Consider the following 22,267-nt stretch of genomic DNA (forward strand, 5'->3'; position numbering starts at 1 on the left):
AAGTCATGGACTATATCCTGTAGCCCTTTATTCCAAATTCAATCAAAACTCCCACTGAATTCAGTGCGAATTTTAGCTGGTTAGGGAACACAGGTTTTGACCACTTCTAGTTCAAAGGGACTCTTTACCTGTGTTATTAGTGACCCCTAGGTTATAAAAACTGAAGGATATTTTAAAAGCATCACTTTTATTTCTCCTGCTTCAGCTCAATATATGTCTGGTTTTTTGTACCTTTCAGCTCAGACACTAACCTATCATTTTAGCTGTCATTCACAGCCAGTTACACTGTCTGCTTTAGTTGCACTAGCACAGTATTTCCCAAAGTGTGCTGCATACCTGGGGGGGAGGGCAAATTGTTACAATCAAAGTGGGTTGACATTTAACAATACATTGCAGGGTAGATCTGATTGGTTTCATTTTCCCCAGTGGAGCTTCCCAAAGTTTAAGAAAGGGTGTGCTTACACAATATGGAGGAGTCTGGATTGCTTGTTTGACTAATTCTTTTCCTATCTCTCTAACCACTCTTTCAATGTCTCCCTTGGTGACTCCTCCTCCCCTTCCCTCTTTCTGTCACAGTCCCTTAATGCTATGTTTTTTGCCACTTCTTCCCCTTATTCCTGAGTGTTCTCATCCACTCTCATAGCTTTGACTGTCATCTCCCCACATTTGACTCCCAGTTCTAGCTCTCCAGCCCTGACCTTTTTCCTACTGTTCAGACTTGAGTTGCCCTGCTGGCCTTTAGCTCAAAGACAGTAAGGCAAAAAATGCATCATGTTCTCTCCCAAGTGCTCCCTTCTCCACCACAATAGAGCTCCAAACCATATCAGTAGTTTTGCTTAAACCACTCTGCACCACGTTTTAATGCTTGTATGTTTGTTTATTAAAAAAAGGAAAAAATAAGCTAAACCATGGTCTTGGCTGTCAATAGATTTATACCCTAGAGTAGCTGTTAAGGGAATATAATTACAGCAAGGTGGTATATTTTTTGTTTTGAAAGTGCAATGTTGTGCTTGATGCTCATAGGACATTGCTTATTACCAAGCCTTATCTGCTGAACAGTTGCAGACAGAAGCTGCCAAGATTCAGCCCAGCACATCATCCACTCAGGAGTTCTATGAGCCAGGCTTAGAGTCAGCTGCCAGTGCCAAACTGGATGATTTGCAGCGTTCTTGGGAAACACTGAAGAATGTGGTAAGTCCTTGAACGTAGAGGTATCAAAACTGATCTGTAGTATATCCGTTTCATAGAAATAAAATGCAAACAACTCATTTACCTCAGAGGCGCAGCTCTACATAATACTTCTCAACACTTTTTGGTCTAAATGCTGGCATTCACATGGCAACAAGAACTGCCAGTCCCACGTGATATTATACCATGCTGCATATATACAGTGAAGGCAGGCTGTGGCCAGAGTGAATGAGGGTGATGGACTATCCGAGAACACATAAGGGCATGATTTGCATAGGTACTTCTGATTCACTTCTGGTGTGGAAATAGGTGTCTGAACAGTAGATGCTGAAAGTTGGAGGGAACCCTGTGGCTGAGTGTCTGCACTCTAGAGCTTCACAGGGAGTGCATGTGAGGAAGCCCTATTCTCTCCATCACCTCCGTTGTGGCTTATTATTATTGATTTGTAGCATGTAGATGCTCCAATGAGGAATTGGAGCCCCTTTGTGCTAAGCCGTGCACATGCTTGTAATGCAAAGATAGCCCCTACCTCAAAGAATTGACTCACTGAGTCTGAGAGACAATGGGTGAACACAGCAAACAAACGGGAAACATATGATTGTGCTTGGTATGATGGCCAGTGGTCTCAGCATACTAGCGGTCAGCCCATTTTCAAGTTTTTTGTAGGCAGCATGGCAAAGGTGAGTTTTGAAGAGAGATTTGTGGAGACTCCGATTCAATTAACTGTGCCAAAGCCAGGTTCAATATTATCCCTATTTTTGCTGGACATTCTGGCATTTTCGCTACTTACTCTACTTACTTGGCAGGTGTGTGTGTATACATTACTTGCAGTTAGTGTATATCCTGCCATTTTCCCTACTTATTTAAGCCCTACTTTTTGAAAGTCTGTTGCAAAATAAGGCCATTTATAAGCCAGAAAATTTGAGTAAGTCATAAATGATGATAGCTCCCTCTAGAAACACACCAATTGTCATTAATGCCCAAAATTCATCTTTGGAAGTTCTGTGACTGAAGGTATACAGTTATACAGTTCCAAAGGAGGCTTGAATAAAGATGGGCTTGTACCATCCAAAGTGACATTCTAAGCATGATAAGGGAAAAAAATTCTTTCAGTCTGTTCTAAGCCCACAAGGACTTTATTCCAACTATGAACTGAAATAATACCGCACAAAAATCCACACATCCTGTAAGGGAGTGCAGAGGAAGTCCAGGGATCCTGTCTCTGAGGATATGTCTACACTACATTCAGAGGTATGATGGTAGTTCACGTAGGCATACCCGTGCTAGCTTTGATCTAGCTAGTGCAGCTAATTACAGAAGTGAGGACATAGTGCCATGGACCTTGGCACACGTGAGGAACATGAGTACACACCCAGAGTTCCTGGCAGGTTTGTACAGCTCACACGAAAGCCCACAATGCCATGTCTTCACTACTATGTTTAGCAGTGCCAGCTGGATTAAAGCTAGTGCAAGTTTGCCTACCCAAGCTGCAGTCACACCTCTGATTGCAATGTGGGCATATCCTGAGAAATACTGGATCAACCTGACATATTTATGCACAGCAGCAAAGCCCAGTTATCCAGTAATGTACAAATATAACCCATCCTATACACTTTTCCCCGGAGGTTCACTTACATGGTATTAATTCGAATTCTTGCTAAAGACAGAGTAGCTATTATGTGAAATGTGGAACCATGCCTGTAGCAATTTATGCACATGGCATGTTTGTGTATATACAGCCCAGAATGTGGCAGGAGAAATGTGCTTAGTTTTCACCCTTTTATTAAAATAAGGGGGGTTAGGCATAGAAACTAGAATTTGGCCAGCAGTGACTAAACCTCCTTAGTATGACTGTTTTGCCATATAATTTATATTCTTAAAAACTGGTATTGCAGACCAAGCTCTTGGCTTAGTGTCCCATGGAAACCATGGCTGTAGGAGGGAGAAGAGAGGAATGAGCAAAAACTTACTTCAGGAGACAGAATATCTGCTTACAGCTTGCTTTCTTCTTTAGATAAGTGAAAAGCAGCGCACCCTCTATGAAGCTCTTGAACGCCAGCAGAAATACCAAGACTCACTCCAGTCCATATCCACAAAAATGGAGACCATTGAGGTAAAGCTGAATGAAAGTTTGGAACCTGGCAAGAGCCCAGAGAGCCAGATGGCTGCACATCAGGTAAAAAAGCTAACTAGCTACAGCTTTTGTTGAATTAAATGGCTATATCGTTACTCATGGAATGCTTCACAAAAACATGCAGGCTGATTGAAACGTTGTTTAAAATGTAATCTTTTTTATTTAGGAAAGAGCTCCCTGCAGACTGCTCCTCCTCTTGAACTCCCCGCTGTTATGGAGATGGGAAAAGATTTACAAAGTGACTCAAAAAAAAAGAGAGGGTTTAGACCATCATTTTCAGCAAAGCACAGTGTGTCAGTCAGCACAGCATTTGGCCGTTCACAATGTTTAAATTTGCCAGTTAAGGGAAGAGAAGACTATAACTAGTTCTGGTGCATTTTAATCAGTTTCATTCTGATCTTTGGCTTGTTATAAGCACAGATGATGGTTATCTTAGGAAATGAGGCTCTGGAAGAAATAAGACTGTATAATAACCATTTTGTTCTGATAACCACACAACAGATCTTCTTCCATGCATGTTTCTAACCTTGACACAAGTGATAAGAGCACAGGGGAAGCAAAATAATAGAGTTGAAATCTCCCATGTAGATCTCAGAGTAGGATTTTTCCCTTAGCATATACAACTTTACTGTCAAAGCAATGGGCTGTACCAGTATTTTCATTTTTGACTCATTTTATCAGGTTCATACTCAGCTGCTTAAAGCTTCAAATTAAAATCTGGAAAACTTCCATGGCACAGAAATCTGGATGGCCTGTGCCACCTGGAGATATTTGCACTCACAAATGAGCAAAGTCCATAGGATGGGAGGGTAGATGATCCCAGAAAGGAAGCACTTGTCCCACCCCTTCATGTGGGAAGGAGGAAGATGCAGTGTCCCACCCAGCTAGTCATTGTATTTAAAAATGGGTTCAGTTTAGCCTTTCAAAATTATCTATCTAAGGGGAAAAATGATGGGCCTAATTTTCTGCCCACACTTAATCCACCCTCCCTTTTTGTGCTCACGAAGTAATTGACATGCAGTTTGCTATTTAGGCATGCCTCTGACTGGGACTGTTTATCAAATTGTTAGATATATAAATTACATAATTTGCACCTCCAAATAATTGTGGAACCAAAACTGCATATGCAGATATGGATGCAGAAAGGTTGCAAAAATCTGGACCCAGACATTCTTCTGGTCTGCATATGTTTTCTAGCCATGCTCTGACAAAAATAACATAATAGAAAGTTGAACTCCCATTGTAATGGAAAACCCTTCCAGTATGTCCTGTTAGTGAACAGTATTCAAACTACACACTTCAGATAATTAAAACTAGACTCAACAAAATACTAGTTCAGAATGTGGCAACCTGCCTGCTTAGCAGCTACTGTAGCTCAGTGCTCCAGGTACTTCAGGGACTCCAGTAAAATACTGGATTCAGTACAACCCCTGGTCCTGATCTCCAAAACAATCCATGAGTTAGTATCAAGCTGTCTGAAGAGCCACCTTTCCCTTCAATGGGAGCGTTGTGCAATTAAGGAACACAGAATTTGGTTCTTTGTAATTAGAGCCAAACAAACTCTTCTGGATTTGAAGCATCCATGCAGAGGGGCTGACAAGGGCCCATCCCCTACTGATTTGCCTGGAAGATGGGTTCTAAAATTGGAATGGTAGAAGGAAGTCCCTATGCAGCATGGAGGCATCTTCTGAATGTTTATGTATCTGGGTGGATGTTTTCAGTTCCTCCTTAAAACTAAAACCCACTATAATTTTAGGTGAATTGAATTTTCTGCTTGGACCCATGTCACAGCCATATTTCAAATAATATTGTTTCCTCTGTCTGCTATGGACAACCTCTTGTACAGCCTTAAATGTTTGCTGTGGAACTCAAGCTCGCTTATAAAATTTCCTACAGATTGCTAATAATTATATACTTGAAATCCATATTTAAATTAGCAGATGTAATGATCCCCAAATAACCATAGAAATGAAAGCTCCAATCTTTTTAGCCCCTTGATCTTGAAAAGTAAAATATGATAAACTGCATTGCAGTGAGTTCTGTTTTTACACATTTATACTCTGACCACTTCCATTTTAGTTTCTTCTACCAGTATGTATTTCTTTACCGTTTTTTCTCAATACGAAATGAACCAATATGTCTGTCTGCTTCTATTTTGAATAGGCGTTGATGGATGAGATTCTGATGTTACAAGATGAAATCAGTGAGCTTCAAACATCATTAGCAGAGGAATTGGTGTCAGAATCACTAGACACAGATGCTGCTGATCAGTTGGCTTTGCAGTCCACGCTCACTGTCCTGGCAGAGAGAATGGCCACTATTAGAATGAAAGCGTCAGGAAAACGACAACTGCTAGAGGTACAAGAGAACTTTGAAAGGATTTTTTGTTTCCCCACATTTCTGATTCTGAAAACTACTTTTAGCATATTTAAATAGACCATGACTTTTTTCTTCCAAAGACTTCAGTTGCTGCAACATTCCACTCTGCTGATACCACAATGTGTACTTCAGTGTATGTAAAATGCTACACATGAGAGATCTTGTGCTACTGTACTCTTCTCTGGGTTTTTGTCATGTTGATAATTGTTTTTACTTTCCTCTTACCCCCTGACCACCCAGCTTCTATCTTGACTGATCCTCTGTTCCTCCTTCCCTTCTATTATAGGTAATTCTCCCCAAACTTTAGTACAGCTTCAGTCTGATTTCAGTTTTTCATTCTTTCACATTGAAAAACTTGCCCCAATCATCCTGTTAACCAATGTGCCAGCCTAGTTCCCACCATAATCACAGTACTAGATATTTCTGTTTCCCTCCCATTAGCCAAAGCAACACACAGAGATCCTCCTACTTTCAGACAATCCTCCTCCTGTACCTGCTAATCAAAGGACCAACTTTATTCCTTCTGTCCCTTTTGCCTCCTCTGTGTATTAACTTCAGTATCAGCCAATTTCTCTTCTCTCCTTTTTAGAAAAACTCCCCATTCACCGAGCAGAATTTCCACAAAAATCCTCCCCTTTGATTCCTCACACTTCAAGTTGCTCTGAAAAAATTGCGATATAAGGTTGCAAATGTATTATTCCTCAGTGACTTCCAGTTCAGAGCTGGCAGCACTGAAACGTCACTCTAGGATATCAGTGGCAAACAATGTTGTTTCCAGCTCACATATCACCACCAGTAATACAAATTATTCAGGCTTTAAAAGCCTGGCCCTTGGTTGCACATGCCCATCCCTATTGTCTTCATGGGCTCTTTAAAGGAGTTGTACATGTTAACCGGGTGGGGGGAATGTAACTCTGTAGTTGGAAGCAGTAAACTGTAATTTTTATCATTACATAAGCAGGTATGACTTTGAATACCAACAGGAAGCAGAACTATTGTGTAATAAGGTGACATTCTTAGTCATTGTTCAGAGTAGAACCACATTTTAAGGAATTATTAGCCAATCACCCTTAAATACTCCAGGTTAAATGAACACTGGCCCAACCCCAGTTTTGCTTTCTTCTCACTTTCCCTTCCATCAAGGAAACGCTCCTCAAAACTTGTTTAATTTTTTTTTAGCAATTCAGTCCCTAATCTCAGAGAATAAGAGCATCAAAACACCCCGTTCAGTGGTCAAGCATAAACATTTTTAGTTAGCCTTCGATAACATTACTTCAGTATGTCCAGTGTTCCCTAGATATTATACTTACCCCAGGAGAAGTAAAACCTGCACATGCTGTGATAGTATTATCTAAGGCAGGGGCGGGCAAACTTTTTGGCCTGAGGGCCACATCGGGTTTCGTAAATTGTATGGAGGGCCAATTAGGGGAGGGGGTCATGGCCTGGTCCCCACCTCCTATCTGCCCCTCCCAGGATTCTTGCCCCATCCCCACCCCCCGTTCCCTGACGGCCCCTCTGGGACCCCTGCCCTATCCACACACCCACGCTCCCTGTCCCCTGACTGCCCACAGACCCCTGCTGCCACATCCAACCCCTCCTCTCATTCCTGACACACACCCCGGATCCCTGCCCCATCCAGATCCTCCTCTCATTCCTGACGGACTCCCCGGGACCCCTGCCCCATCCAACCATCCCTTCTCCCTGTCCCCTGACACCCCTGCCCCTTGCCACCCATCCAATCTCACCTCCTTTCTGATTGCGCCCCCCCGGGACCCCTGCCCCCATTCAGCTCCCATTTCCCCCCGACCACTATCCACACCCCAGTCCCTGATCACTACTCCAAACTCCCCTGCATTCTATCTAACCCCCCCTGCTCCCTGCCCCCTTACAGTGCTGCCTGGAGCACTGGTGGCTGGCGGCACTACAGCCACGCCACCCGGCTGGAGCCAAGCCATGCTGCTGCCACCGCTGCCACCACGCAGCACAGAAACTGAATCAGGCCAGTTCTGTGGCTGCGCTGCCCCAGGAGCTCACAGCCCTGTGCCCAGAGCATTGCGCCAGCAGCGGAGCGAGTGAGCTGAGGCTGTAGGCGAGGGGGAACAGTGGGAAGGGTCTGGGGGTGAGCCTCCTGGGCCAGGAGCTCAGGGGGTGGGCAGGATGGTCGACCGTAGTTTGCCCACCCCTGATCTAAGGTGATACTAGAATGTTTTAAGGACAAGGACTTTACATATGTTTACACAGGAGTCCAGCTAACCAAGCTGGAAGTTAAGGGATGGAGTGAAAACTAAGGAACAAAACAGTTTGAAAGGGATGGCATTTATACACTGTTCTATTTATGTTGAGTTTTGCAATAAATTGTGTACATGCTTTTTTCAGTCAGCGGGGAGATGGGCCCTTTCATTTTTCTGACTACTGACTTTAACAGAATTACTTTAAAGCCTTGAAAGCATTTTTAATTTTTCACTAACTGCTTACATTCAGAAATGTTGCAGAGTTTTGCAGGTAAGAGAATGCAACAACACATTATGAATCTGGCTACAGTCTTTCATATAAGATTACTTTAAATACTGAAGATTTGGTTCTGTTCTGTGTTGTGCTGTGTCATTTTATATGTTTATACTGCAATCAGAGGTGTGATTGCAGCGCACTCACAAAAGAAATACTCGGACAAGCTTTACGTGAACCAGCATGGCTAAAAATAGCAATGTAGATGCAGCGGCACGGACATAAGCGTGGGCTATACAAGCATGCCCAGGACCCTAGATACTCACATTGCTAGCTCATCTTGCTGCATCTTCACAGCTATTTTTAGCCATGCTAGCCTGGGTACGTCTACCCATGCAGCAGTCACACCTCAGATTGCCGCACAGGCATATCCTAAGAGGCAGAGCACAGAACTCACAGTCCAGGGGAAGGGGAGAGAAGGCTAACATGGCTTCCTAATCCTGGTCTGCTCTGGAACCCCAAGCATAATTTTGCCTAGGGACCTTGTCTAAATTATGGCAGTTCCTGGGGCTGCCCTGTGAGAAGTAGCGTTGAGTGCTGCAGTTGCACCCCCAGCACACTTCCTGTGCCCCGAGGTCTTAAAAACAGTGTCCTTAGGAGGCAGCCTTTGGACTCTCCATAGTGCCTGAACTGGGAGAATCCTCTCAGCCAGAACCAGGGCTCTTAGGACCCTTTTATGTGCCATAAAGGTCCTGGAAACAAGAATGAGGCCCTTCCTCTGTATAGCTTGCATTCTGCAGCACTGGGCGGTATGTTTGCTTGATTGCATTTAGGAGATCATAGCAAATAAATAAAAAGAGGCAAGTGCTTATGACTGATTTTACATAAATGCAAGGCCAAATATTGCTCTGTTATACTAGAATATTGATTTTTATAGAGTAACAGAGCAAATTTATCCCGCGGTATTAATCCAGTCATTATTTCCAGTCCTGTTTGTACCTACTGAAGAACATCAGTATGACACTGTGTAATATTTCACAGGCATAGCCAATGTAGGGTATTTTTGATCTTGCCTTCTGCTATTTTTTCTTCTTCTTGTGCAGAAAGCAAGCTCTGCCTACATCCGGGTGGAATATAAATATAGATATATTTTTAGAGCTGTGAGATATACAGATTGTACTGCCATGAGTGTGGGATATCCATGTTACTCCACATGTGGAAGTAACTAACAAGTAAACCAGAACTTGAATAGTGTTACATTTAGTATTTGCTGGCTGAGATACTTAACCAACTGCAGAATTCTTTCAAAAGTCCTGCAGTGTAATTAATCTTCTTTAAGATAAAATGAACAAGATAAAGATCTAGAAAACTGCCCAGATCCTTAACATATGCTGTGTCTAGTATTTGCCTAACCCCAACAGGAGCTGATTAATAGGCCAATTAATTCAATGGAAAGATTCCCATTCACTTCAGTTGTTTTGGATCATACTTATAGAGAGGAAGTATGAACTCGGTATGTGTCATGGAAATGTTGGGCCAGATCTTCAGCTAGAGTATAGCAACGTAGCTCCAGTGACTTCAGTGGAACTACACTGATTTATACCAGTTGAGAATCTAGCTCCTTTTATAATTGAGAATTCCAGGTGTTAAAGAACCGTTTTTGTAAGTGGAAGCATTATTATAAGATTTTTCAGTTGCTATGCAAAAATTGACAGATGATGGCTGGAGAACTTGTGTGTGAAAGAGAGGCAGAAACAGAAACATGCAATGTATCAGTAGTCTTTTTAAAAAGACAGAATACTCTTAATGATGGAATAGTATGGTAATTTTATTTTATTGTACATTCTGCATATAGAAATTATTGGTTCAAACTTGGTTCTACATTCTGGCTGCAGCGACCTTTCTCACATCCTACTATATTGCCATTTAAGGGACCTCTCATCTGCTTTATATTGTATTTCTAAAGAAAGACACCCCTCCCAAATAACAGCCCACATTTTACCACTAGGAAAAACTCAATGAGCAGCTAGAAGAACAGCGACAAGAGCAAGCCCTGCAGAGATATCGCTGTGAAGCTGATGAGCTTGACCATTGGCTACTCAATACCAGAGCCTCTTTGGACACCACTTCGATTACTTCTGAGGAACCCATGGACATGGAGGCTCAACTGGTTGACTGTCAGGTAAAACAATAATGATGGTTCAGTTCTTCAACTATTACACTGAGTAATATCTTGTTCCATGAATAGTTCCATTGACTTTAGTGACATCACTGTGGAATTAGAAAAGTAGAATCAGGCCTATTCTTTGTTACCATGTGAAGGGACACACCCTCCAGGAGGAGGCTAAGGGGCTCTTCTGGGCCTGTGCTGCACTAGCAAGGCACACCTGCAGGGCTTGTTCAGCCCAGAACAGGAGGAGCTTGAAAGGGGAAATTTGCCACGGTAAGGCATGAGGAACAGGAAGAAGGCTGCTCCTCCAAGAAACTGAGGGTAACAGAGGCGGTCCAGCCAAGGAGGAGACAGCTGTGGGAAAAACTATTCCCAGAGGTGCCTGGCTGTCAGCAAAGCAGTATGCCCCAGGAAGAGGGGTAGGAGGTAAACTCCTTGAAAGGGTAATAGACTTTGAGAGACTACGCTGATAAAGCCGAACATCCCGGGGCTGTCTGAGATACTGTCTCTTTTCCAGCCACCTGAAGTGTTGCCAGCTGGGGTAGAAGAGAAGGTAAATTATGGACAATGGGACCTGCAGAGAGCGAGGGGGTGTCTAGGAAGCTCTTTCCACCTACATACCTACAAAAAGAATGATCAAGCACAGTCAAAACATGTTTTAAAAGGCACAATATTTCAACATAATGTTAACAAACTGTTATATCCTGGTTACTGAGATCCTTGGGATTATAACCTTCCAACAAAAAATATGAAACCTTAATATTTAAAACTTTTGTTAAGGCAGTTGAGGATGCCCAGTGATAGCTTGTGCCCTTTTAGAACATTGAGTTCAACAAAACTCAAACGTCTGAAAACCAGAAAATACTGAGTTTAGGTAAACACACAGCGACCTTAAGTCTACCCCCTTTCAAGATGGCAATAGCCCCTGGGAATTATTGGCATACACTCCAGCTGCATTCTCTGTGTTAGGTGTAGCTTATTCTGCATGGCAGAAGAATAAGGGAAGGTGGGAGGGATAGCTCAGTGGTTTGAGCATTGGCCTGCTAAACCCAGGGTTGTGAGTTCAGTCCTTGAGGGTGCCACTTAGGGATCTGGGGCAAAAATCAGTACTTGGTCCTGCTAGTGAAGACAGGGGGCTGGACTCAATGACCTTTCAAGGTCCCTTTCAGTTCTAGGAGATAGGATATCTCCATTATTTAAAAAAAAAAAGTTGGAGTAGCTTGGAAGAGCTGTGATTGTGATATGAGGAGATCTGGATCTGAGTCCCCCCATGTAAGGCATCAAAGGAAAGAGGTGCATGAGTACTTTGAGGTCTGCATCTCTGCAATACACAGTTGTGGAGGTGGTGACAGTAGCAGGGCACTGGAGTTGCCTTGCAATGTCTAGAGGTATGAGAACTGTCTGTGGAGGTAATGACAGGAAGGGGAAAGTACAGATTTAGGTGGTATCCTGTGTGCAAGTGTGAAGTGGTTATATAAGGATAGGAAGTGGCTGTTAAATTTTACAAGTGTAGTATTGTGTTGGACAAGTAGGCTCAGTGTTTGAGCATGGTGGAGGTAGAACCTGTCCTTCACAGTGAAAAGTCAGAGTGGGAGTGTGTGTGTTATGGGTGTTGTGAGGCATCACTTAAAGAGGGCAGAGTTGAAGTTGGATAGGTGTTTACCTGAACTTAGTATGTCCTGGTTTTCAAAAGTTTGAGTTGTGCTGAACTCGATGTTCTGGAAGGACGCAAGTTATCACTGGGCAGCCTTAACTCTGCATTAATGTAGTCTTTTTTGCCATTTAATTTCCTAGTTTTTTTAACAGATAAAATGTTTGTTGGTAGGAGGTAGTAATCATTTAGGCAGTTGTGGTTTTCACCCAAGTTTGCAGTTAATATTCTACTGTGGCTAGATAATAATCAAAAGACCTAGCCTTCATACAGTGTGTTTCATCAGTAGATCTCAATGAACTTTATATCATTATCCCCATTTTACAGCTGAGAGACAGAGGTGAAGTGGCTTGCCCAACGTCACCCAGCAGGCCAGTCACAGAGCTAGCAATAGTCTCAGTTCAGTGATCTTTCCACTAGGCCACATGGCTGCTATGTAATTCCTCAGTGCTCCACCCCCCTCCTGTTGGTTTGACATAGTGGACTGGGGATGATGGTCAAGGTATGAAATGTTTGCAATGTGTAGTTGCTAACAGGACTGTTCCAAGAAATCTCAACCTATCTATGTTCTAGTCCGCCCCTCCCCCACACATGGGCCAACCTCCACACTGGGGTAACGTGTATATTGTTAACTATTCACTTTCTCGGTTTCCAGTGTTTAAATACATGTTAACTTTATTCCCCCCACCTGAAATTCCAGCTCCAAGAGGAGCAGGGTTTCCCAGAACACACAGTGGGCAGGGAGAGTGCTCAGACGCCCCAGGGGGGTAGGATTCCACTAGATCTCAGCACATCCCCAGAAGGGGAGAATTCAGCATAGCAGGTTCTGAGAGGACTGACAACAGCATCATCTTCTGCTGCCTCTCACATTCTCCAGCCCTTTCATCTTCTTCCCCTAATTGCTACCCACTTACCCCTCATCTTAGGCCCTGACCTATCACCCATTCCCCCACATTCCTAGCCCAATCACCACTTCCTTCTCAGTAAGCATTTGAATGCATGTGTAATTTATTTTCTTTTCAAAAATAGTTTCAGTATCTTTTGAATATTCCACTGTACACAGATGACAGTTCTAAAAAAAAAAGTAAATAAACCCATATCAGCACTTGACAGAAGCAGATTTTCACAGATGTTTACAGCTCTTTCTCAGATTTCAGCCCAGGGTGGGTTTCAAACCTCAAAGTTGCAAGAATCTCTAAATTTAATGAAATGTTGTTTTTTCTGGGGCTATATCTCAGGAACCCTTTGCTCAAACAAGCCCACATTTGGATCACTAATCCTGCCCTACACTCTCATAAGGCATAACAATTTTCAAGACAATCTGCATAAGCACATAGATTTTAGAGCATTTAGAAGAGTCATCCTTGAAACCAAAAGCTGGCCTTAACCTCTGGGGAGGGGCTCTACACATCTGTTAACAATAGAGCAGGCTTAGGGGTCTGACATTGCCCATTGATCTCAGTGGGATGTTCTCAAGTGAGAGAGAAATGTAGATGAATACAGCCTGAAACAAGAGCTTTGAGACTTGTGAATTACTTTGTTCATGTCAGTCGGTGTTCCATCTCACCTCCACCGTGCTGGAGACTCTCTGATACATGTCAGGCATATACATTCTCAGCTCCCCACCCCAGACTCAGCATTGTGTTCTTGGAGCATGCTCCGAGCATGCCTGTTCTAAGCTCCCAAACCAGGGGGGCAGGGCCTCCCCAGACCCTGGTTCACAGAGTCAGGGGAGAGTAGAGAGAGATGGGCTCAGATCCCCTTAGAGGGACAAGACACCCCAAATCCCAGCTCACATGCGGGGTGGCAGAGGGAAAAGGGCTCAGACACCTGCAGAAAGTCAAGAACCTGGTTTACATGATGGGATAAGAATGGAAGGTCAACCCTCCCCTAGATGGGCAGGTGCCCCAGATCCTAGCACAGACTCAGTGCAGCAGGGCTCAGACAGTTAGACTCTAGCAGGGAGGCACAGACCTCACAAATCCCAGTTTACGTATTAAAAGGTAGGGAGAGGGGCCCAACCCTCCCAGAAAACCAAGCTCCTCCAGAACCTGGCTCATGTTGGGGACGAGAAGGATGGGTCATACCACCATAGATGCTCAGGGAGCCCCAGCTCTGGGCACACACATGAGGGACAGCAGGCAGGGCTCAGACCCCCAGATAGGCAAGCCCCCTCCAGAGCCTGGCTCCTATGGGGAGTGTCACATGCTTGTAGATAGGCTGGGGCCCTCAGACTGTGGTGCACACAGGAAAGGGAGCTGATAGATGCACCTATTCTCCCAGCCCCATGTCTCCCATTTTAGTGTTTCACCCTGCTTCCCACCCCTAAGTATCCTCCCCTCCAAGTGTGCATTTGTTTGGGTAGTTTATTTTCTTTTTAAAAAGTAGTTTTGGTGCCTTTTTCTTAAGGATTAGAGGTCTCAAACCCTGGTCCATGGGGCTTGTAGGCACAATAAGCTGTAACCTGCCATCCAGTGATCTGTTAACAGTTGCCCAACTAGAATCTGAACTCCAACAGAGGACTCCAGTGCTGGACTATGATTGGCAGAGCTCTGGGGGTCCTGATTGGTTCCCTGCTTGTACTTAAACTGAGCACAGGGGCAGGAAGTTGTTTGCACAACTGTGTTTCCCTGTTTAGGACTCCTCCTCCTGCAGTACCTGCCCTATTGTCAGTAATTTCCTGGTAACCTGACCTTTCATCCCTCCTGGCACCTAACTCTCAGGCTGCCCTCTGATCTGTCTCAGACTCTGACCTCCTGACATCTGATCGTGCTTGGCTCCCAACTCCTGCTCTGACCACTAGATCAGACTGCCAAAATGCTGGTCGTTACACTTCTGAATATTCTACGGTATTCAGATTATATTTTCCCAAAATAAAAAATCCAGTTTGGTAGAGGTAGATTGGAACATCATGCCTGCTTTTTTCACTTCAGATTTCTACCCTAGGTTGGATTAAAATTCACACAGCCAGATGTGGTGCTCAGATTTAACAATCATTACATAGCCTAAGAACCACCCAAGTCCTGTAATGTAGAGGTAGTTTTTTTTCAGGTAATTAGTACCTGTCTCTGCAGATGCTCAGGGTAATCCTTGATGTGCATAAGTGGAGAAGCAAACTCTTTTTAAAATACTATTTTAATATGATTTCCCCCAAAAGGATTGGTGGGTGCTGGAGATCCTGGTATGAAGATTTGGTCCCTGATTTCTGTGCTGGTTAGTCTTCCTTTATGCACTGATTCAGAGCTCAACTACCCTGGGGTGAATCATGAGTAACTCTGTTGAAGTTAGTGGTGTTACACTGGTTGAAAATTGATGCAATAGAGATTAGAATCAAACCATGTTTCCAGTCTTTAATACCTCTTCAGTAGTTGGATTTTCAGTCTGCCCAATCCTGCCATGATCTTTCACTGTTCATTCTTGGGAAATTTGTTGCTATCTGTAGACCAACACTTTGAAGTTAAAATAAAATTGTAGTATGATTTATCATTTGTATGTAAACTATAGGAAATGGATTAGTGAAAAGGCAATAGCTAATCTAGTGTGGAAAAATTAGTACTGCTCTTCAAGTAATGGTACTTTAAATTGCCTATGTTGCAAAACTCACAGCACAATCCTTTGTGTAATAAATTTAACAAATGTTTTCATTTTTTCAAGTTCTGCCCATCTTTTACAGCACACATTCCTTCAGAGGACAAAGCTGCTAGAGCAGTGGTTCTCAAACTTTTGTACTGGTGACCCCGTTCACATAGGAAGCCTCTGAGTGCGACTCCCCCTTATATAAAAAGTTTTTTAAATTTATATTTAACACCATGATAAATGCTGGAGGCAAAGCGGGGTTTGAGGTGGAGACTGACAGCTCACAACCCCCCATGTAATACCCTCATGACCCCCAGTTTGAGAACCTCTGCTCTAGAGCACTTGACATGTGCTGTCAAAATGGAAACGCACCTTTATCAGACTAAATCTGAGTAAAACTCTAATATGATCTTTTAATTTGGAAGCAGCAAAATGTGTATCTATTTAATATATAAATAGTGAGCTGCATATCAGGAAAATAGATTATGAAAACATGTAAGCCACAGATTTGTCACTGTAAATCGCTTTCTAGACTAAAGAGGATTTTACAGGGGATCTCAAGGCCATTCAAGCACCAATCAGAAAGGGCAAACAGTGAGAAGAGAAGCTTATCAATACAGACACAGCAATGTGGGGGAAGGAGGGTGGGAACGCAGAGAGAATGACTTCTTTCCTGTTGTATATTCAATGAAGAAGAAAGGAGTAGCCATAGCTGTGTGTGATCTATTTATTGTCCTTATGCAGTGGTGTCACTGTCCAGCACAAAAAGAATAGAGTAGCCACTAGGCATCTTAGCCACAGTTGCCGTTGAAATGCAAAAAAGGGTGTCTCCTTTGTAGCACATTTTCTGTTTCAAATAAGCCAACTTTTCAATGAACTTCTTTTAAAATTTAAAACCAAAAATAAAAAGAGACATACAAAAGGTTGCAAGCGTATTTCTGAGGACTGTGGAGGGGACTGGAGAGCAAAACAAGGAAAATCTTTAGTTTGGAAGAGGATGGGGTAGGCCACGGGTCTCCTTGCCCAGAAGCTTGGTGGATGCTGGAAAATGTATGGATTTGCCTCTTTGCTTTTACTGCTGCAGAACATGCTGGTGGAAATAGAACAGAAAGTGGTGGCCTTGTCAGAGCTCTCCGTGCACAATGAGAACCTGCTCATGGAAGGAAAGGCACACACAAAGGATGAGGCAGAGCTGTTGGCCGTAAAGCTCAGAACTTTAAAGGGAAGCCTTCTGGAGCTGCAGAGAGTGCTGCATGACAAACAAATCAACATTCAAGTAAGCAGCTCTTTGTAATTGGCTTTGCAAGGACCAGTATTTTTCCCTGTAACAATTAAGATAAGGGGTTTCAGACAATTGGAAGAGGGAATTAAGAAATGTTTTACCATTATAATGTAAGTTACACATATTAAAACAACAAATAGCAGGATGCTAAAACATATACAGAATTAGCTGTAGCTTAATATTTGCATGATATAACACAGATCGTTGATTTCATAATTAACTAAGCTAATATTATCTCAGTATCGTTACTAGACAGGAATAATATACTATTTGATTAGTTGGCCTAAATTTACTGAACCCTTGTCCCCAGTCTTTTGTCTGTTGTAGATTGTAAACTCTCTGGGGCAGGTACTGTACTTACTTTTTTCCATATAATGCATTGTGGGCATACAAGAACCAAATCATCAACAGAATAATGGAACATATGTTAAATGTTGCAATCAGTAACAAGTATCATCCATCTAGATAAGGTATTCTCTCCCTTGAAGAAATGGGGAACAAAGATTGACAGATTTAATCTGAATATTGCTTTAGGATGTTACTCCCAGCAGTATGACTGTACCTAATGCAACTAGATAATGTCTTTTGTTTTAACGGTTATCTTATTTATTCTTCAGGCTAAATTAGCATGCGGAGAAGAGAAAGGACACAAGAAAGTCTAACATGTAACATGACAGACTTGCTTTTGGTTTTGAATTTGCTTGCTCTGGGATTTTTTTTTCTTCTTCTCTAGCCTTTGGTGTGCAAATCAAATACATGATAAGCTTCAAAAGATGTCTATATTGTAATACAGATTAAAGTTTATGGAGCATTTAGCTTGAAAAGTTACTAGGAACTATTTTTAGTCCTAGTGCCTACAGAAGTGCAAAAAAACAACAACAAAAAAGTTTTGTTTTGTTTTTTTCAAAAAAGCAGATATCATGTTTTTGCTGTTCAGATTAGGTATTAGATGTGTTGCGAATTTTTTATTCTGAAAAGAAAACATTTCATCCTAAGTACCCCTTCAGCATTATTCTTGCATAGTAAACCTCATGATTATGCAAATTAAATAAATGTTACCAGCAGTGTGCTGAGGTATAATATTGTCTCATATATGTCATATAAAATCACTGGCAAAATGCAAAGATATTAATAGGTATCAAAACTTGATTTCTTGCATGATGAGTTTTTAAATACGATAAGATAAATGAACCCCAGTTTTATTGTAAGCTTATTTACAGAATTTTTGGGCTACTTTGCTAATATTAAGGTATTTTGTTATAATTTAATGTTATTATTGGACTTAAATCATCTGCTTACCCCAAACTGTCACATAAATGCAACACTTCCATTTTATTTAAAGAACATGTTCTTGGAAGTTTATATATCCATGTAAGCAGCTATTCTAGCTTTTAGGACTTCAATTGCAGGTCATGAACATAGGAAGATAGAGGAAGCTGTGTAACATCAGATCAGTGAAGGATATTTTAGTAAATGACCCATTCTTATAATAATTTCCTAGTCTGAACTTCTATTTCTCTTAAATTCATGATTCTCATCTTACAATGATTTCCGTGATTAGGTGACCAAGGCATAGGGCATTTCCTGTGGATTAATGATCAGAGGACGTGATGGCCTGACATACAGTGGAGGGACATTAACCCCAGCTGATCACTGATCCTGAGGAGATGTTATATGCCAAGGCCATTATTGCTCTCATCAGATGAAAATGCAAAAATAAAATCACAGGCTTATTATTCTCTCCTGAACCTGCATATTCTCTAGGTCACTGCTCTTGGGTACAAGACTGCTGCAGAGAGGGGTAAGAAGGAGGTCTTTCCTCAACCTATACCAGACAATAGAGCTGGATAGGAATGAATGGAATGCATGTTGTTCTGTCCCAAGTAATGACAGCAACCACCTTACCCCTGTTCCTCAAGGAGACCCACGGAGCATTGTGCCCTCTGAGGTGCTTCACGTCCCCCACACCCCTGCTGCAAATGTGACCCAGTATATAAACTGCTGCAAAACACTCTTGCTCTGTGCCTGTACCTATCCTAATAGTTTGCTCTCGAATATGCTGGAGAAGTTAAACTACTTTGATGAGCACAAACTACTTTGCAGACAAAATTCTTTCTTTATTTTCCCGCACCCTCCGATGCACAGGGCATCCACCACTTTCTGCCTTTTATTTAGGTCTTTTGCTGGTCTCTTCATACTTTTTGAGTATCATGTTGATGGATATACTTCTTTCTCTGTTGTTCTGCTTAATATTTCTCTAGATTGCCCCCTTTTTCTCTGTCCAGGTAATGTCCATATTATCACTTCCCATGGAAGTCATGGTGGTGGCATGCTTAAAATGTGTCCTAAATATGGCAATCACCATCATCTTGCCATGTTTGATGCTTTAGATTAGTTTACTCTACTTAGACTCTCTGATATTGTAAGAAACTCTTTCCAATGAACTCTGAATATCGTCCATAGGCATGAATGAGTTGATCTTATCAGTTTCTATTGTAGATTTCCATGACTCTGCTCCATAAAGGAGGACTGACATGATGCTAGAGTTAAAAATGTGTCATTTTCTGTCAGTACCAATTGTGCAACTTCTCCAACTCTTTTCAGTTGTATGAAAATTGTTTGCTGCTTTTGATATTTGTTACTTGACATCAAGTTTGGTATCACCATCAGACTCCCTAGAAAGATTAAAGTACTTACTACTTCTAGTGTTTCTTTGTCCATTCAAATGGTCATTTGGGGGACATTGATAGCCATATATTTTATCTTCCCCTTGTGGGTGAACAAACCAACTTGCTTTGCTGTTTCTTCTAAAAGCTGTGTCTTTTCTTCTATGAGGTTATCCAAATGTATTCCATCATTTGTCCATAAAATTTCTCAGTTGCCTTCTGTGGTTATTGTGCTCATGGCAAAGTCAATGACCAGTGCAAACAATAGCAGGGACATAATACACGCTTGCCTTACTCCAGCTAACCAATTTTCCCTGCAGCCCATCCTCATTCCACTGCCCAATTTCTCCACTTCTCCCTGATCACACTTTCTGGCCCCTTCATCCACTTCTTATATGGTGAGCCATATCATCCCCTCTCTCTGCTTTTTCCCCAGTCCCTGAGTCTACGTCCCAGCCTCATTCTGCTCCTTCCCCTCTCACTGAGCAGGAAGTAGGGATTCTATGAGTGCATGGAAGCCAAGGAGTCAGAAAAAGAAGCAGAAACAAGTTCTTAAATGAGGCTGGGAAAAGGAGGTGTTCAATGGAAAGGTTTAGAAGGGACTAAACAGGAGGGGCGAGGAAACCAGAGGCTAGGGGTAGGAAGGAAGCAAAGACCTGTAAGCCAGAGACATTCAATTAAATGTTTACAGGTCAGATCCTCTTCCCATCTCCCATCCTAGGCCCAATCCATTCTAGCCCTCCCTAAATCATGGGCTTGCAACCAGGAATGGTGATGCAGAGGGGCAAAGATGAGGAAAATGGTGACGATAATGGCCAGAATTTTTAAAAGTGATGTCTAAATTTAGGCTCCTATGTCCATAAATCAGCATCTAAATAAATGACTTGATTTTTAGAAAGGCTGAGCACCTTTTTCTAATGCAATAAAAGACTGAGAAACATTTTATTCCTCAGAAAGTTCCCAAATTTGTATAGTTCAGTTAAGGTTAAAAGCCCACTAACCACAATTTCAGTGTTGTTACTCAAGTGTTGTTGGCAACTTTCATGTAGCTTTTTAAAAATCAAGCAGAGGCCTAAATTTACCATTGACTGCACATATTTGGCTCCCAGTGAAATCAGTGGGAGCTGTCTGTGCCTCTCTGAGGGCAGAATTTGTCCCTAGTTTCCTACAAATTCAGTGACTAATAGATTCTTTCCCAGTTGTCTTTGTTTGTATTTTTTTTTTTTTTATTTCTTGTAGCTCTGTAAGCAGTGCGATTCTTAGGCTTTCAAAGCAAACAATATATTTTGGGGTTTTGGAATCAATACAGAAAAACAACAGGAGAAAGTGTTCCATGATAGCCTGGTACTTCTGTATCCAGATATTTAAAAGGTGCTAACTTTGAATATACCCAGACAACCACAAAAACCCAAAATTCCAGAACCATATAAGTTCATGTCTGTAAAATGCTGGAGAAGAAAATTTGTGCTTAAATCCCTGCATTTAAATACATTCTTCTGCTATTGCTGATCAGCACTTCTGAATGTACAATGGATTTGGATTTCATTGAGTATTTTAGGGGTCAAGGATTATGGAAAGGTGGCTGGATCAAACGAAATATCATCTGTACAATTGAGGGCTTTGTTTTCTCTTTGAGGGTTGTTTATACAAAAAATTTGTCTAATAATTTACTTGAAAAGAAAGGATCTATTATATACAATTAGAGAGAGTGAATGGGAATCAGTTTTCTTAAAATTGCTGTCTGTCCATCTCTTTATCTCTCTTTGTCTTTGATAATCAACACTCTATCTTTTGTATTTATCTTTTTATCTACCACAGATAAACTGATTCAAATATAATTATTAATTTTGGGGCTTAATGTGTAGGCCAGAATGACAACCAGCATTCTCTCATTTGTAAATAATCAGTAAGCTGATGGAAACAATCAACTAATTCCCATCATTGTCAGTTGGAACTTTTAAGGCTGGTAGGCATTTTAGGCCAGGGATCAATTAGTGGAGGTCTTCACTTTTAAAAAACAGATGGAATGTTTGAGTGAGGTACTGGATTAGCAGCCCTGAAGAAAGTGATCTGCAGTTTATCCATGGAATAACATTCACAGAATGAATGCACAGGGCAACTGCAACTGGAGCTGGGTGAAATTTTTCAAACTAGTAGTTTATTCAATTAAAAAATGCAGTTCTAATTGACCCAAAATGATTCATGAATTTGACCCAGTTAGTTTAATCTGGGAAACATTTTTCAGGGCCAGTCTCAGAAAACTATGCTTGTGTCACCTTTAGCCAGTGATTAGTGCACTTAGCTGGAAGATGCAGGTTTAAATCTCCACTTTGGAGCAACACTTAAACTCAGTGCTTCCCTAGCCCAGGTGAGCTGCCTAACCACTGAGCTACACTACTCACAAACTCTTCTGCTGAAGTTGTTCCACTCTATATATTGATTATAATTGGATCAGAGAGAGAGAAAGAGGCTATAACTTGGTGATTAAGGGAGTCACCTGGTGCTAAGAGGTGTGGATTCAAATCTTCTCTCGGCCTGATTCAGAGGAGAGATTTAAATTCACATCTCCTACCTCTCAGGTGAGAGCTTTATTCTCTTGTGGTCTCTGGCCCAATGAATAGTTAAGTAGTTATACAAAGCAGAACAGGAGAGAGTGAGTAGCTTGTTCCAGAATATCTAATAGCTTGGTGGTTGGGGTACTTGCACAGTAGAAGAGGGTGCCTCAGTTTAAGTCTTGCTTAAATATGTATACAAAGTGGGGTATCTTCCGTAGGTG

The 22,267-nt window shown here is 41.9% G+C and overlaps 1 protein-coding gene across 14 annotated transcripts in view; it reads left to right on the top strand.

Annotated features, from left to right (window-relative positions):
- Positions 1-22,267, top strand: part of SYNE1 (spectrin repeat containing nuclear envelope protein 1) — a 492,410-nt gene that overhangs the window by 341,988 nt on the left and 128,155 nt on the right. For 12 of the 14 annotated variants that reach the window (XM_050949357.1, XM_050949360.1, XM_050949369.1 and 9 more), the window contains 5 exons: positions 1,024-1,191; positions 3,203-3,364; positions 5,486-5,680; positions 10,155-10,328; positions 16,628-16,819. In XM_050949357.1, the coding sequence (XP_050805314.1) occupies positions 1,024-1,191; positions 3,203-3,364; positions 5,486-5,680; positions 10,155-10,328; positions 16,628-16,819 (891 nt within the window). The remainder of the gene's footprint in view (positions 1-1,023; positions 1,192-3,202; positions 3,365-5,485; positions 5,681-10,154; positions 10,329-16,627; positions 16,820-22,267) is intronic. The other 2 variants (XM_050949361.1, XM_050949366.1) reach the window with 1 other exon arrangement.

Source organism: Gopherus flavomarginatus, chromosome 4, assembly GCF_025201925.1.
Source record: "Gopherus flavomarginatus isolate rGopFla2 chromosome 4, rGopFla2.mat.asm, whole genome shotgun sequence".
NCBI lineage: Eukaryota > Metazoa > Chordata > Testudines > Testudinidae > Gopherus > Gopherus flavomarginatus.